Genomic DNA, 17801 nt, shown 5'->3' with positions numbered 1-17801 from the left:
ATCCAGGATCAAAGCAAATTGACCTTCAAGTTCTTTGTTTGGTGGGAAAAGATGAAAGTCCTAAGTTTTAATTTGATTTCTCTTTCTTTGAATTTGAACAGTTCCTGCCACCTCTCAGTGTGAGTGGTTTGTGGCTATAGTGGCAGGTTTTTTTTTTTTTTTTTTTTTTTTTAGTGGATATAAAACCACTTTTAAAAACCACTTGCATCCTTCTACACATGGAAAATTGTCTTAGTGGTTAATTAGATTTCATGAACCTGTGTTGTTAAAATTTGAGGCAGTTGAAAAAGCGCTGTTCCCAGACCCTAATTACTCTAGTTAGACTGAACAGAGATAATTCAGTTTCCAACACTCGCTGCCCTTTGTTTCGAGTGGCCATAGCAACTGGCTTTGAGGGACTGAGTGGTTGAGCAGCCCTGCATGAACAGGCTGAACCCAGACCAATGAGTGTTCAGAATGCAAATCTCTGTCCGTGACAACAAGGGGAGAATGTCTTTTTCATCATCATATTTTAACCCATATGCTGGTAAAGTGTGATATTCCGCACTATGTCCTAAAAGTGGAGGCTGAGTTTTGTTTCTTTTTATATTGCCCATGTTTTGCTCAGGGCAAATAAAGCAAACTCATTAGATGACTCACCCATATTATGGCCATTTTATTTATTACTTGGGTATAATATTTAATAATAGGAAATTGGGGGAGGGCATTTTTAAAGAACGTATAAGAAAATTAAGCCAAATTTAAAGGCCCAATGCAATTTTATGTGTGAAATGGAAACTGACTTTCCTCTGGGATCTAGAGCAATCTACCTTAATGCTGCAAATAAGGGTGGGATCTGCATCATGTTGCCAAAATGAGACCTCCTCCTTACTGAATATACTAGAGATTTGCTCAGTTTCATCTTGGAAATGCTGAAATAATTCTATTGAAAAAGTTATCCTGCAAGATCCTAGGAGGACAATGATGTAATATATGGATCGTTGGGTCTTTGTTAAGTACTATTTTTATGCCACAGTTCAGTTGTTTTTCTTTCATTCTTCCCCCCACCAGAATATTGACAGAGTCGTGTTTGTCGGGAATTTTCTCAGAATCAATATGGTCTCCATGAAGCTGCTAGCATACGCTATGGATTTTTGGTCCAAAGGACAGCTAAAAGCTCTGTTTTTGGAACACGAGGTAAGTCGAACTTATATGGACTTAATTTCACTAAGTAGAGGATACTTGGGGTTGAATAATGTATGAGTGAGCTTTTCAGTTTTAAAATTAAGGTAAAAAGAATAATGAAGAGCTGTGTATAAAAGGCAAACTCACTTAGCAATCAAGACTGGTAATGAGCTAATAATTAGTGAAAAGTTAGTGAAAATGGGTAAATTTTTTGGTTTTTGTTTTGGTTTTGGGGAGCCATGGCCAGCTCACTCCTCTTCTCAAGGATCACTCAGGGCTCACTCCTGGTAGGTTTGGGGACCATATGGAGTGCACAGGGATCAAACCTGAGTCAGATGAGTGAAAGGAAACGGGCAATTGATGGGCTAGGGTTATGAGGCCCTGAATCAGATTCCCAGCATCCTCTGTCACCTCTCCCGCCCTGCCCCAAAACTGGAACAGTGGGGGTGGGGTGGGGTGGATAATTACGAACAGTCTCTCAACTCTGAGCAGGTTAGTTCACTTTTTGTTGTTTGGGGGCCATACTGGGGCTGGAGGACTATTGTAGTGTGTCAGTGATCAGACACGGGTTGGCCACATGCAAGGCAAGCCCGTCACCTGCTGTACTACCCTCCGGCTCCTCGTTAGCCCAGTTTTGGGGGGCCATACCTGGGGGTGCTATTCATGGTTCTGGGTTGGCACCGCTCCTGGCAGTGTTCAGGGGACCATGTGGTACGAGCGTTGGAGCCTGGGCCTCCAGCATGCAAAATATGTAGTCCGGCTCACTGAGCTTCTGCCCTGACCCTAACTGTTTTGTTTCATTTAGTATTATTTATTCTGGTATTTGGGCCACCCCGGTGATGCTCAGGCATCACTCCTGGCTCTGTACTCAGGAATAGTTCGTGGCAAATGCCCAGGGAACCAGATGGGATGCCAGGGATTGAAACCAGGTAAGCCACATGCAAGACCAGTGCCCTGCCATAGGCTGTACTACCTCTCCAGTCAATTTTAAAATAAAACTGATCAGTTCATTTACTCACTACTTTGCTGATGTAAGACCAAGACCTGTAACTCCAACTGGGTTTTGCTAATTTGAGTTCTGCAGTTGTCCTTCCCTCCACTCCCCTTCATAATCTACAAATAATGTATTTATATATATTTGATTTCTGGCTTGATCTTTAACATGGATCAAGGAATTAAAGATGCTCCTGAAGCAATTTCTTAACAGAATCCTTTTAGATTTCCCTTTTTATCTTTCATATGTGCCATCCACATAAACAGAGGGCAACGGCTAGGGACTCCTTCATTCAGTCTTTTTGGTTTTTTTCCTTTCTTGAGATGTATAACATGAAATATAATGTATATGACATAATGATTTCATATGTGTATATGTTGTAAAAGAATTACAATAAGCTCTCCACCTCACTGAGATTCTTTCTCTCCTTCTTTCTTTCTTTCTTCCTTTTCTTTCTTCCTCTCCTCCCTCCCCTTTTTCTCTTTTTCACTCTCCTCTTTCTTGTTTTTCTTTCACCTTTCTCTTTTTTCTCACCTTTCCCTCTCCTCCCTCCCTCCCTCCCTCCCTCTTTCCCTCCCTCCTTTCCTTCCTTCCTTCCTTCTTTCTCTTTCTCTTTCTTTTTTCTTTCTTTTTTCTTTCTTTCTCTTTCTCCCCCTTTCTCTTTCTCTCCTACTCTTCTTCCCTTCTTCCTTCCCTCCTTCCTTCCTTCCTTTCTTCAGGCATCACACATGCAAGACATGTGCTCTACTACTGAAAATACCCCTTTCAATCCTTTTTCCAAGATTTGAATTGGGGATGTCAACAGATAGTACAGGGAGTAGAAGCCTGCTTTGCACACCGCCAACCCTAGTCCAATCCCTGAACGCTGCTGGGTATGGCCTCAAAACCCAAAGGGGCAACAAAAAGAGAATTTAACTGAATCTTCATTGATGTGATCATTTTTTGTGCTCTTCTGTTATTTTAGATGGTGTATGATAAAAATTGATTTTACGTCAGTAATAAACCTTTACCTAAACATAAGCATATCTGCAAGTCTTCTGCTGAGACAAGTGTTTGGCCATTTCTGTAGACCTGAGGGATGGCCTTAGCCAGCTGCTTACAAGAAAGTGGAGGACATGGGGTACTTCAGAGGACTCCTTATGTCCAGTTTCTACAGTACTATGAATCAGAGGTCTCTAAGAATGAGTGCAGAACTCTCCTCCCTGCCATCCTTCCCTAGACTTTATCTATTTTTTTTATGTAGGAGTACTGCTATTTATTCAGCCACTGATTAACTGATTGAATTGGACATGAACTCCACCTTACTTTTTTTTTTCCATTTTTTATAATTTTATTTATTGAATCACCATGACAGCAGTCACAAAGCTTTTGGGTCTAAGTCTCGGTCATACAATGAAACACCCGTACCTTCACCAGTGCCCATTCTCCACCCCCAAAACCCCAGTATACCCCCATCCCATACCCTCCCTCTACCTATGGGGCAGATGATTTCCACATTACTCTCTCTCTACTTTGATCACATTCAATATTTTGACACCAGACCCATCATTATTATTTGGGATTTTACCCCAACACTCAGATCTGCTGAAAAGGCAATACTAGACAATTTGTTTTCTATTGCTGGTTATGAATAACATATGATGCTGCGAGGCTGCAGTAGTGGCTGCACAATTTTGAAATTTCAAAATTTTAACAATTAAATCTGGAGGGATTTCTGCCAAAACCTGCTGGGTTCCAAGATTTGTTCCTGAGTCTCTTGGATCATGGCCGTTAAGCAGCTTGATCAGAACCCAGAAAGGCCGTTTGTGGGCAGCAACTCAGGGTCTTGTTGGAACAGGGAGGAAAGGGCCAGCTCCACCCCCATCCTGTGAGGCCCCATGTGTCTTGTAACTGTAACTGCGGGCCCAAACCTGACTGTCCAATGGCCTCTGGCAGATGGCGGCCACCAGGCCACCAAGAGGGAGCAGATGGAGGAACAGCATCCTTTCCCCCCTGGAGTGGCCCGCGGCAGTAACCTACTACGGGGTCTGGAGGCATTTCTGCCAAAAGCCAGTGGGTTTCAAGATTTGTTTCTGAGTCTCTGGGATCATGGCCATTAAGCAGTTCAATCAGGAACCAGAGAGACCCTGTCTCCACTTACATAGCTGAGCTGGAGGTGGTTTGTGGGTGTGTTTCCCACATACCTAACTTTTGGCCGTTTACTTTCTTGGTAAACTTTACCCCGAGTTTTTGCGGTCTAGCCAAAGGCACAGCAGCAATTTTGGGGTATCTGGAAGTCTGAAGGCGCCATCAGGCTGCTGATGCACTCGCCTCACAGGTACAGATTGACCTGACGGCACCATACCCCTCCTCCTTAGACTTTAGAAAGTCCCTTTAAAAATCTTTCCTGAGAACTTTATTACAGGAAGTACCAAATCCCTTTGGTATAATCTGTAGAAAAAAGCATCTAGAAAATTTGTATAAATTTTAATTTTCATAAATAACTACTCTAGCATTAAAAACAAAATCTCCAAACTGATTTACTTGAAAAGTTGCTGATGCATTTATAAGTTACTTAGAATTCTCAAAGCTTGAATTTTGTAGTGTTGCAACTTTGGAGGGTAGGGGAGGGTGGGGAGGGAGGGGAAGAGGAATTGAATTAGTCTTTACTCCCCTTCTCAGCTAGGAAAGGCTTATTTATCTGTTTATTGGTTTTCCATATGTAAAAGGTAAAGGCCCTCCCGTTGATCGTCGATTTGCTCGAGCAGGCCCAGTAACGTCTCCATTGGAGACTTTGTTGTTACTGTGTCTGGCATATCGAATACTCTCGGTAGCTTGCCAGGCTCTCCAAGAGGGGCGGAGGAATCGAACTCGGGTCGGCCATGTTGGCCGCTTGTAAGGCGAACGCCCTACCCGCTGTGCTATCGCGTAGGGCGTCTACCTTGCACGCAGCCAACATGGCCGACCCAAGTTCCATATGTAGCTTGTTTTAATGAAATAATTAAAGAAAGGATAAAAACCACTATTCTAGTTTAACACAAGGATCATATTTAGGGATTAAAACTAAAGCAACACCTCCGTTATTTTGTCTGGCATTTATCTGTTTCATCTGGCAGTCTAGTCTACATCTGGATCTCTTAGAATAATGCAGGAAACAAAGCCTGGAAGTTATCAGAAACTAAAGGCCTTTAGGAAGCTACAATGGTTAGTTCGTAAGATAAGAGCCAGTGTCTTTGCAGAAACTTTTGTTTTCTTGTGTTTGGGGGCCACACCCATTAGTGTTGAGGAGCTATTCCCAGCAGTGCTTAGCAGACTGAGTACTGAACCCAAAATTCCTGCAGGCAAAAATATGCATTCCAGTCCAGTGAGCCTTCTGTCCTAGCCCCCACAGAAACCCTTTTCTTTGAAAAATAGTCATTCATCACTTTGTTTGGCCTGAAACCTCTGTGGACTATGGCTTAGTTTATGACTGCACTGCACTGTAGCACTGTCCTCCCATTGTTCATCAGTTTGCTCGAGTGGGCCCAGTAACGTCTCCTTTGTGAGACTTGTTACTGTGTTTGGCAGATCGAATACACCACGAGGAGCTTGCCAGGCTCCACCGTACGGGCGGGATACTCTTAGCTTGCCAGGCTCTCCGAGAGGGGTGGAGGAATCGAACCCGGGTTGCCTGGGATTGGCTGCGTGCAAGGCAAACACCCTGCCCTCTGTGCTGTTGGAGCAATATTAGTTTATTACTAGGCATCATAATTCATTCTCTGTGGCCAAGAAAATGGGGTGGGTTTTCCTTGTGGTAGTGTTGGTTTTAGAGCCACACCTGGCTGTGCTCAAGGTTATTTCTAGACTCTGTGCTCAAGAATCATTCCCGGTGGGGCTTGAAAAACTGTATGTGTTGCCAAGGATCAAACCCAGGTAAGCTGTGTTCAAGGGAAGTGCCTTAACCATGGAACTATCTCTGTGACTTAAAAGTTGAGTGTTTCGCAATGGAATACTATACAGGTGCAAGGAACAATGAAATCATGCAGTTTGCCACAATATGGTTGGAAGTAGATGATAACATGTTGAGTGAAGCCAGAAGAAGGAAGACAAACACAGAATGATCTGACTTATCTATGGTATATAGAATACTGGATGAGGAAATTTATTTTGTAAAAGGAGTACGCCTAGATCACCCTTGACCCCAGTGTGTAGAAAGGAGACAGAGAAGGAAAGAAATCAAAGGGGGAAGAAGAGAACAAGTCGTAGTGGGTGAACAGGCATCAAGCGTCAGTTATACCACTGATACGTGTGAGGTACAGCCGTATACCCAAAATACAGATTCAACAGAACTGAAAACATGAGATCTAAGTGGCAACCACTGAAATTTTATAATGTGCCTGACAAGTTGACAGGCGGGTGGGGTGCAGGTTTGGGAGGGGGAGGGAATCTTAGGAACACCAGCAATTGGTATAGAATTATTATTGTATGCCTAAAATGCAACCATCAGTAACTTTATTTTTTTTTTTAAAAATTATTTTAATTTAATTTAATTTTGGCTCTTTAATTTAAAAAAAAGTGTTTCTGGAACTGGAAGAAACCTGAATGCCCAAGAACAGATGACTGGTTAGAGAAACTTTGGTACATCTACACAATGGAGTACTATGTAGCTGTTAGAAAAGATGAAGTCATGAAATTTACATACAAGTGGTACAATATGGAAAGTATCATGCTAAGCGAAATGAGTCAGAAAGAGAGGGATAGACATAGAAAGATTGCATTCATCTGGGGGATATAAAGTAACAAAGTATGAGATTAATACCCAAGAATAGCTGAGATCAGCACCAGGAGGATTACTCCATAACTTAGAGGCCAGCTGGGTATCCTAGAGGAAAGGGCAGTTCAGATAGAGAAGGGAGCAGCAAATAAAGGATGTTTGGAGGATCCTCCCAGGAGGGGAGATGCATGTCGAAAGTAGACTATGGACTGAACATGTTTGCCACTCAATGCCTCTTTTGCAGACCACAACGCCCAAAAGAGAGAGAGAACACAGGGGATTGCCCTGCCACAGAGGCAGGGGGGGATAGGGGGATGGGGGTGGGGGGGGATATTATCCATGGTGGTGGAAAATGGGCACTGGTGGAGGGATGGGTATCTGATCATTGTATAATTGAAACCAAAGCACAAAAAAATGTAAATCTACAACTTTAAAAAAAATAAAAAAAAATAAAGGGAAAAAAAAAGTGTTTCTGGGCTGGGAATTGGGAGTGTAGCTCAGCAGTTGAGCACTCGCCTTGCACATGTGAAGCCCTGGGTTTGATCGCTGGCACTGCAAAGCAAAAAGAAAGTTCCTTCATGTATCTAAGAAAATTCTTGACATTCTTAAGTTCCCTCTGGCATAGACAGGCCCTGCTGAAGGAATCTGGGAAGAGAGAGTTTGGGGAAGGCCTGATCCACTGGCCTTCCTGCCCCTGAGAGCGTCTCCTGAGAAAAGCAGTAGAAGTGGTCAGTTGTGGAGTCCTCACACAATGACTAGCTTTGTGTCCCTGTTTTATCATCTGTGAAATGAAACAGTAATAGTATCTTTCTCATAAAATGATTACGAAGATGGAATGAGTAAGTTCATGGAAAATACTTAAAATGATTTTCAGCATATAGTGATGAGACCTGGGGGGCTGGGGTGGGGGAAGCTAGTGAGCTACAGAGGCCAACATCCTGCCTTAGCATCTGGGCATAGAGAGACCACCCATTTCTGCAGGAACGGTTGAGTTGAGCAAATGCCTTTTCAAAACCAGATTCTCTCAAAATTTATTTTTTTAGGGGCAGAGGGCAATCCCCATACCTGGCTTGCTCACGGCTCCGGGCTTACTCCTGGCCGGCTCCGGGGACCATATGGGATGTCGGGGATCTAACCCAGGTTGGCTGCATGCAAGACAAATGCCCTACCTGCTGTACTACTCTCTGGCCCCTCAAAGTTATTTTAGCCTTCTTTCATTTGAACAGGAGTAGAGACTTTTCTTTTATAGATGTGCAGAAATGGAGCTCAGGGGGATTTCACTGCCTTCTTGAGTTGCACTGGAAAAGTTTAGAGTTCTTACCCGTGAACTGAACTTTGAAGTCAAATTTGAAATGTAGCCTGGATATAAGTCATGTGACCCCCCCACACACACCGAAAGAATAATTTACTTATTTGTCTTTCGTTTCTCATCTGTGAACCGGAGGTACTAATAGGAATTCTGCGCAGCAAGGATTAAAATTGTTAAACAATACACAGCACTTAGGGCACATACCATATGCCCAACATTTATCTATGCACTCAACATCATTTAACTTATTTAGCTTATAAACAAGTGATTGTCCAATAAATAATATTCCACTGTGTTTCATGTTTAGGCTTTCAGTCACCCTTTTTGACCACATTAGAGTACAGCATTTCCAGAATTATTAAAGCCAGTGCCAGACTGACAGCTCAATGGGCTTGAGTGCATGCGTTACATGCAAGAGGCCCAGGTTTGATCCCTGGCACCTCATGGTCTCCCCAGCACTTATTGTCATGGACCCAAAATAAACATAGAATTACTGAAACCAATAGGTATTTGGTCAAAATTGAGAGATTATCCCTGTTCCTCCCATCTTCTCCTCCCTTGAGAAAAAAATAAAATATGAAGTTCAGAGGCTAGTGATGCTAATGAGTCAAGAGGGTCCTTTTTTTTTCTTTTTTGTAGGGTTATTTTGGAGCTGTGGGGGCACTTTTGGAACTGTTCAAAATGAATGATGATCAGTAGAGATGAGCTGGAGATGGAACAACCTTCTGTGAGGACAGAGAACTGAGCATCGCTGCTGGAGAAGGTGTAAATGCCATGAAATGGATGGATGGATGGATGGATGGATGGATGGATGGATGGATGGATGGATGGACGGACCGATGGACGGATGCACGCCATGCCATCGTGACTGATGAACCTGCTGGATTTGTAAATACTTTAATATCCTTCTAGCTGATCTTTTCTTCAGGGGTTTTGAGCATATGTTTCAAAATGGGGAATTCAAGAGTTTTTTCTGTATACCATATTTTTTAAAAGAAAAACCATTTGTGCAGCGTGGCCAAAACCTACCTATTTCATGCATTGACATTGGAAAGTTGTATGATGTGTAAGAAGGACCTGAAATGTAAGTGCTGTTTATATTTCTTCTGGGGTTTACTGATCAGTGTGGTAATTTTAACTTCATTTAGTAATTACTCTAGGAGATTTTACCTTTACTTATATTTTTCATGACGTTTCATGATTTGCTGTTGGTTTCAAGTGAAACTACAAATCTGGCATGTTTAACTGTGAACACTATTTTGTTTGTTTGTTTAAACTTTTGGGTCTTGTTTTTTGTTGTTGTTGTTGTCGTTCCTGTTTAAATGTCATGGAAAAAGAGAGCCCTTGTGCTTGAATAACTCCCCTTCTTCTCCTTCTCTTTCTTTAAATTTCGTATTAATCAAGGTGCTGACCAACTCAGTACATACTTAAATGCAACATCTAAAATGCTCAGAAAGTGCCCTTGAATAGAAAACTCTGAAAGTGTCAATGGATCTAGTAAGCCTGGTAAATCTTGAAAACCATATGCAATTATATCTTACCCCTTATGAATACACTGTCTTTTGGTGGGTTTAGTTTATGTTAAATTAGTTGAAATGTTCTACATTAACATGTTCTCATCCACACACTGTACAAATGGCAGCACATCCTCCTCTAGGATGTTATGAAGTAGGAGGAAAGTCTCCCTTGTTGATTAACTGCACACAGGGAGGTTGAGGGGAAGTCATGTTTTGAGGTGGCAGGTCGTAATATCTGTTTTGTACATGTGTGTACCTAGGAGCATTGTAATGGGAATCTGAAATAATAAAGTTTTCTCATTTGAAATATCTTTACCTGGAAATTATATTTCAACCCCAGTTTCTACAGTTAACAAAAATTAAGATATTGATCTAGCTTTCTATTTCTTTTGGAAAGACATCATTGGAAATGATGGGGAACTTTTAAATAAGAGTCTTAAAACGGAAGAGATCTCATGTTTTAGAGCTAATCAGTCTTTGGAATTGAGCATTTTATTGAAAGGGATTTATTGAAGGGCAGTACAATTGCTCCATGATAAATATTTTCTTCTCTTCCTCCTGAGCACCATCTTTTAATTTTCATATTTTCAAGTCTTGAAGTTGATGTTAATTAAAGTATTCACTTGTCTGGTTGAAATAAAGTCTGTTTTTGTTGTGATGTTTTTAGTGTATATTTTATTTTTATTTCTTAATCTTTATGTTCATATTATCTGCCTTTGTACCATAAAATGAATGCATATTTGCCCTATTTTTTTGCTGCTCTATATTGCGTAGTTTGAAGCTTCTACATAAGTGAGGTGAGATCCAAATCACTGTGACTTCAATTGAAGCTGCCCTGTGCAGTTAATTTTTTTTTTAATAGCTTTATTGTTCTTCTACAAGTAACTCTTTACTGCCAAACGATCACTACCATATTTGGTAATTCCAATAAAAGCTTTCTAAATTTGGTCAGTGCAAATACATTTTATCAACTTCTGCCTGAACTTCTGGAGTTTTTCTACTTGAAAAAATTCAAGCAACATAGACAGTCTTAACAAAAGATAAGCCTAGAAATCTACATATTATCTGTGAGTGCCTTTACTGATCTACCATTTCAGCTCCCATCTGTCAGGAAGCAGCAGACCTTGGATCATGGGTTCTGCAAAAGAAATTAGGGCAAATGAGTGTGATGTTAAAATTTTTAACATTCTAAAAGCACTGATCTCTTTTTAAAAATGTTTAAAATAATTTAGTTAGCTAAGGAAATAAATCATTTCATTGCATATTTATCAGTGAAGGGATTTTAGGGGTTTTTTTTGTTTTTTGGTTTTGGTGGGGGTGGGGAGTTATGCCCTGCGATGTTAAGGGGTAACTCTTGACTCTGTGCTTAGGGATCACTCCTGGTGGGCTCCAGGAACTGTTTGTAGTGCTGGAGATCAAACCTGTGTGGGCCATATGCAAGGTGAGTGCCATACCCACTGTACTATAGCTCTGGCTCCAAAAAATTTTTTATAGTCACTTGGATTATAGGAAATTTCCTTTGGTTTAAACTTGGCAGGACTAAAGAATTTTTATCGTGGGCCAGAGAGATACTTAGTATAGGGGTTAAGGTGTTTGCATGTCGCTGAAACTGGCAGTGCTTATGGTCCTCTGGGCACCACCAGTGCTGACCCATGTGCACAGAGCCAGGAGTAGCCGTGGAGAACCACTGGGTATGACCCTAAAATTTTTTTTAATGAAATTTTATTTGAACTAAGTGGAGTTCGGATTGCCAGGCAGTTCAGAACATGGCTTTTGATGCTGAGACAGCTTCAGTTTGGATCCAACTTATTCAACATAAACTATGCAGGCAAACTGCCTCTTTGTACCCTGGTTTCTTCACTTATAAAATGGGGCAAAGAGTATTTTTATTAGCCCCATATAAAGAACTGAACATGGGGGTTGACATTAGTTTATTGTTCTAAATAAATAAAAATGTTTTTAAACTAATGTGTTAGATCTGATTTCTTAGCCTTCCGGAATGTGAGGGACCCTTTCTAGTACCAAGATACTTAACGGTTCTCTATATTGTAGTGGGTGTCCACAGCTCCAGACCCCTACGCCTATAATTCCAAAATAGCAAACTCAAGTATCTTGCTAGTACACTTCACAGAAAAGGCTGACTTAAGCATTGTTTATCATGCTCTGTAATATCCTCCACATATTTTAATGCAATGCTATTAGTATATTTTGTTACAGGGTATTTACTGTCCTAGACACTATGAGGGGTGTTAAATAATAAAAACTTCTGAATATTGGAAGATTCCTGGATCCCAGAGCTTCAGGTAAGGGATTGTGGAAATAGAATTGTGTTCTTCGGCTTATGTCACATAAATGGATCAGAGTCCTTTGGGTGGGAACCATTGTTGCAAGTCATTTATACTTGACAAACAAAGACCATTAAAAAATTACCTGATGTCAGGAAGGAGCTGAGGAAGAACTAAGAGGAATAGACTATAACCCCCAACCTGGCCTTCAAGCAGGGGAAGTCAGACTCTTGAGTATAAGAACACAACACGTGTGTCCTTCATTCTCTCAGTTATTTCATCCACGAACAAAGTGAAGATCCATCCTCAACAGCTTATGTGCTCGGAGAGAAGACAGATACTTTATTAAATAGATACTATAAGGTTTGGTCAGTATTCAGAAAGTAAGATTATGGTAATAAAGGATAAGTGAGGGAGTAGATGAGAGGGGAGAAACTCCTTTTGTCAGAGTGGTCAAAGACAAGCTTTCAAAGAGGGTCCGAAGTGAATTCAGTAGGAATGCACAGGTAAATAGCTGGGAGAAAAGTTTTCACTCATGGCAAATGGGAAGGGTGTTCTTGAACTCCAAGGAGGCTGCGGGAGCAGTGGGGAATGCAGTTTTGGGAGCAGTTTAGGGGTGCCAGGCCCTGTGGGAAGTCAGTCATTGAGGACTGAGGGCTCCTTATGACGGAGGAACTGGTCAGTTCTGGAGGAGGGCACTCCAAGTCTTCGAAGGTATGAATCAGAGGGTAGATACTATTGAGTGGGCCAGGAGAAGAGGGCTTCCCAAGCAGACCTATGAGGTGTAGCTTGCTGGGGAACTGGAAACGTTTTAGCAGCAGCCTGGTTAGTAAGAGAAATCAGACCCCAAGAGAGAAGAAAACAGGATTTTTACTAAGGACTTTTCAATACTAAAGACTTCGGTTTTGTCTATAGTCAACCTGGAGTCATCGAACAGCTTCAAGTATCTGACTTCTAAGTGATAACAGAGGAAAAATATCTATTGAAAATAAATAACCAAGTCTTGTGCTCTTCCCTACCTACTGCATTCCATTATTGTGTTTGTTTTATTTCTTCCCTTATGGGGAGCTGCTTAGTGGATATATTTCCCTGAAATATCGGTGGCTATGTACATTCTTGGGAATTTTCTCATTCCTCTACAATGATATTCCATGAGAAAGATTTCAATCCATGATCACCACAATTCCATTACTTGCAAGAATTGTTAGGAGGGACGACACTCTTCCTTCCAGATCAGAAAATGACCTCAAATTTATTTATTTTTGCAGCCTCTCCTAGTAGTGCTCAGGAATCACTCTTGGTAATGCTTGGGGGACCATTTGTGAATCTGGGTTGGGCAAGGTGAGCAGCTTATCTCTCCAGTCCTGACCTCAGATTTTTTTTTTTGATTTTTATTAGTGAGACACCATGAGTTGACCTCAGATTTTTAAGGAAGATATATTAATACACATGTTCTACTAGATACTCATTCTTTCTCTTTTTTTTTTTCTTTTTGGGTCACACCCAGTGATGCACAGGAGTCACTCCTGGCTCTGCACTCAGGAATTACCCCTGGAGGTGCTCAGAGGACCATATGGGATGCTGGGAATCGAACCCGGGTCAGCCACGTGCAAGGCAAATGCCCTCCCCGCTGTGCTATCACTCCAGCCCCTCTTTCATTCTCTCTTCATCTACTTAATTTTTACTAAGCACCTATGATCTGGGTCACGAGGTGATACTCAATTTAGTTGTGAATAAGACAAGTGCCAGGCTTTCATTGGGTGTACACTCTGGTGAAGGAGATAGATTTTTAAGTACATTAAACAATAAATCAGTTTATTCCCTGGCACCACTCCCAAACACTGCTGTGTGTAACGGAAAAAACAATAGCAACAATAAGAACAACAACCAAAAAAACCAATGCAAGCAAGTATGGCCAGGCCTTGCAGTTTAAGCCTTCCTTATCCAAGTGTCAAATGTATGATACATAGCTGTTTTTAAGGAAGGCAGTCAGATTTTTCTTGTTTTCATCCATTACTATCTCCCCAGTGGAAATGAAAAATTTGCTTTTTGGAAATAGTTTGACATCTAATTCATCTTTTTGTTTGAGTAGTACTGTTTAGTTTGACTCACAGACATTTAGAGTCATACAAAAATAATTTGTGAATTTATAATGCACCTCTTTATTACACATTTAAAGAACCAATAGAATTTGAACTGTTTTCTTGACTCCATTGTCAGTGGCTTTGTCGTGCAATTATTTAGTAGTATACAAAGCTCACCAAATTTTAAGCACAACTCCTTAAACCTTCATCTGGTCATGACACTGAATATTTTAGAGTAAACTACAGCATCTGTTCTTGTAATGTCTCAGTTGTTTTGTTTTCCAAAGGAGGTGTATTGGTGAAGCCAGGTGAAGCCACAGTGTAATCATTTCTGTAGGTCTTTTAAAGTTGGCTCTAAAAGGATCATCACTTGCAATGAAAAAAATAAGGGGCTAGAGCGTTAGCACAGCGAATAGGGCATTTGCCTTGCACATGGCCGACCTGGGTTTGATTCCCAGCATCCCATATGGTCCCTCAAGCACCACCAGGAGTGATTCCTGAGTGCAGAGCCAGGAGTAACCCCTGAGCATCACCGGGTGTGACCCAAAAAGAAAATAAAATGAAAGAACCATTGTATTAAAGACTTGTCTCTATACAAGTCTAAGGGGTGGCTCAACGGGTTAAGTGCATACTTGGCATGCAGGAGTCCCAGATTTGCTCCCTGGTACCACAAGGTCTCTATCCCCTTAGCCAGGAGAAACCCCAGAGGACTCTGGTGTAGCCTCAGGATGAAAATAAAATGTGTGTGTGTGTGCTCGCGCACACACACGCACGTGCGTTTTTGTCCTCATACCCAACTTACTTTTTGGCAACTTATAAAAATTTAGGTCACAGTTTCTCTTCAGAATTTTGAAGGCACAGCCCTATTATTGCCCACCTACTGGTGTGGCTGTAAGAAAGCCTGCTTCATCTGGGCTCCTGGTATTTGTTTAAAACTATTTTGCTTTTCTGAAAATTTTTATTATTTTTAATTTTTTTGTGCCACACCGTGCTGTGCACAAGGGTTACTTGTAGCTTCTCTACACTCCTGGTGGGCTTGGGAGACCACCTGGGATGCCAGAGATTGAGCCTAGGTTAGCTGCATGAAGGGAAGTGTCCTAGCCACACCCCACCCCACCTGCTATACTATTGCTTTGATCTGTTCTGAAAAGTTCTAGAAACTTCTCATTTCACCTCCGGCATATGAAGAATTTAGAATTCATGACTCTCATCTTTACAACAACGAAAGCCAGAGCTGGAGAGCTTAAAGGTTCAGGTGTTTGACTGTTTCGGCTGCAACCCTGCATATGGCAACTCATGTAGTCCCTTGAGCACCACCAAGCATGGCCCCTGAGAACTATTGGGTGTAAAATACAGAATTAGAAAAGAAAGATAATGTAACAGAACTGAAGAATGTTTTTCCTAGACTCCTCAGAAGACTGAACTGCTGGGAAAAGAGTTAGTGAATTTGGTGATAAGTCATTCTTTCAAATTGAAGCATAAAGAATAATAAAGACAAAACAATGGGGCTGAATAGGGTGTTTGCCTTGCACACGGCCAACCCTGGTTTGATTCCCAGCGTCCCAGATGGTCCCCCGAGCACTTCCAGGTGTTATTCCTGAGTGCATGAGCCAGAAGTGATCTGTGCATCCCCAGGTGTGACCCAAAAAGCAACAACAACAACAAAACCAATATCGAGGGCTTGGGGGGCAATTCCAAATATATCATGTGCATAATTAGAACATCAGAAGACAGAATGAAGTAGAAAAAAATACTTGAAGTAATAATGGCCTTCATATTAATTCCATAATTTATGGCAGACACAGACCTGGAGCTGGAGAATCAAAATAAATACCAAAATATTCATATGTCAACCATATTCACTGCAGATTATCAAAGACAAAGGAATTTTCTGGATTGGGAGCCACACGTGGCAGTGCTTAGGGGACCATGCAGTGCCAGGGGTCCAACTATGTCCAAGCATGCACATAACCCTGAGCTAGCTCTCCAGCTCCACAAAGAAATTTTTAAAGAAGTCAGGAATTGGGGCTGTGGCAAGAGGACAGAGGACAGGGTGATTACCTTGCACGCAGCCACCTGGGTTCGATCTCCGGCATCCCACATGGTCCCCTGACCCTTCCAGGAGTGAACCCTCAGCACAGCCAGGTGTAGCCCGAAAACAAAAGCAGCAGCAGCCCAGGGTGGGCTTGACCTACCAAGGAACAATTAGAAGAATCACAGTGGAGGTTGGAGAAACCCAAGTTTGATCTCAGCATTGCATGAAGACTCCCAAGTACTGCCCAGAGTAGCTGCTGGGCATCACTGTATGACCTAACAACCCCTGCCCAGCAAAGCGACATTGATCATTCCGTGGTCGCTTCCAGTACGGCTTCCTGAGAATCACCTCATAAGAATTGAGCAGAGACGGGGCTGGAGTGATAGCACAGCGGGTAGGGCACTTGCCTTGCATGCGGGCTGACCCAGGTTTGATTCCCAGCATCCCATATAGTCCCCTGAGCACTGCCAGGAGTGATCCTCCTCCCCACCCCCACCCCCACCCCCAAAAAGAATTGAGCAGGGATATAGTCAAAAATCTAAGGATACTTGATTTTAAAAAGAAGTATTAATATAATTTTAACAGGGGCCACACAGTGATGCTAAAGCGGGGGTGGGAAGGGGGGCAGGAGTGGGGGACACGCAAGGCCAGGGAGGACACACAGGGCCCTGCACAGACCACATCAATCACATCCCAGGTCTGCTAAAGAAAACTTAAAAACGTCCCAAATTGTACAAAGCAAAATTGAAGTGAGATCACATGATAGTAACCGAAAATGTCAACATCCCACTTTCTATAGTGAAAAGTACTACTGGTCAGATCAACAATGAAATAAAATTTGACACTGATTAATCAAGTAGACCACACATCTATAAAACAGTCCACCTAAGAGCAGCGGACAGTCCACCCAAGAGCAGCGGAATACCCATTTTCCCGAATACCCGTTTTCCCAGTTGTAGCACTGTAGCACTGTCCTCCCATTGTTCATCGATTTGCTTGAGCAGACACCAGTAACCTCTCCATTGTGAGACTTGTTACTGTTTTTGGCATATCGAATACGCCACAGGGAGCGTGCCAGGTTCTGCCCTGCAGGCAGGATACTCTCGGTAGCTTGCTGGGCTCTCCGAGAGGGACAGAGGAATCGCTTCAGGTCAGCCGCATGCAAAGCAAATGCCCTACCCCCTGTGCTATTGCTCCAGCCAGTTGTATGGGGCGGATTTATTAGGACAGTTCATAAACACAACGTTCAAAAGAATTGCCACCATGTAAATGACCCTGATGACCATGGAATTAGATACCCAAGCCAAAGGAAATGTGGGAATTTCACAAATACATCAAAATTAAACAGTATGCTTCTGTATAAACAGTTTACCAAGAAGTCACAAAAGCATGAAAATACTTCGAAAGGACTAAAAATGGCCAACAACACAGCATACCAAAATGTTGCTGGTTGAGGATAAAACTATGAGGAATCCCTGAGCGCAGCCAAGTGTGGCCCCAAAGTAAAAGCAAATAATAAAAAAAACTTTTGAGTGTCATAAAATTTAATTCTCAGTTTAGTAAAATATTCCTGTTTCTTTGTTTTTCTACCGTTTTCCCCTATTCATTCCTTACAGTGTCACATTTTAAACAATTGCCTTTGGTCACTCGAATGACCTGAGGTTCATGTGATTATCACAGG

The 17801-nt window shown here is 41.9% G+C and overlaps 1 protein-coding gene across 6 annotated transcripts in view; it reads left to right on the top strand.

Annotated features, from left to right (window-relative positions):
- The window catches only part of PANK1 (pantothenate kinase 1), an 81742-nt gene extending 71368 nt beyond the window's left edge, over positions 1-10374 (top strand). For all 6 annotated transcript variants that reach the window (XM_056121063.1, XM_056121062.1, XM_056121064.1 and 3 more), the window contains 2 exons: positions 1051-1176; positions 8839-10374. In XM_056121063.1, the coding sequence (XP_055977038.1) occupies positions 1051-1176; positions 8839-8898 (186 nt within the window). In that variant the 3' untranslated portion in view covers positions 8899-10374. The remainder of the gene's footprint in view (positions 1-1050; positions 1177-8838) is intronic.
- Positions 10375-17801: the final 7427 nt, after the last annotated feature.

Source organism: Sorex fumeus, unplaced genomic scaffold (genome assembly GCF_029834395.1).
Source record: "Sorex fumeus unplaced genomic scaffold, SorFum_2.1 ptg000043l, whole genome shotgun sequence".
In the NCBI taxonomy this organism is placed as follows: domain Eukaryota; kingdom Metazoa; phylum Chordata; class Mammalia; order Eulipotyphla; family Soricidae; genus Sorex; species Sorex fumeus.
The sequence above is the reverse complement of the archived record's forward strand: the minus strand, read 5'-3'. Positions and strand labels throughout refer to the sequence as shown.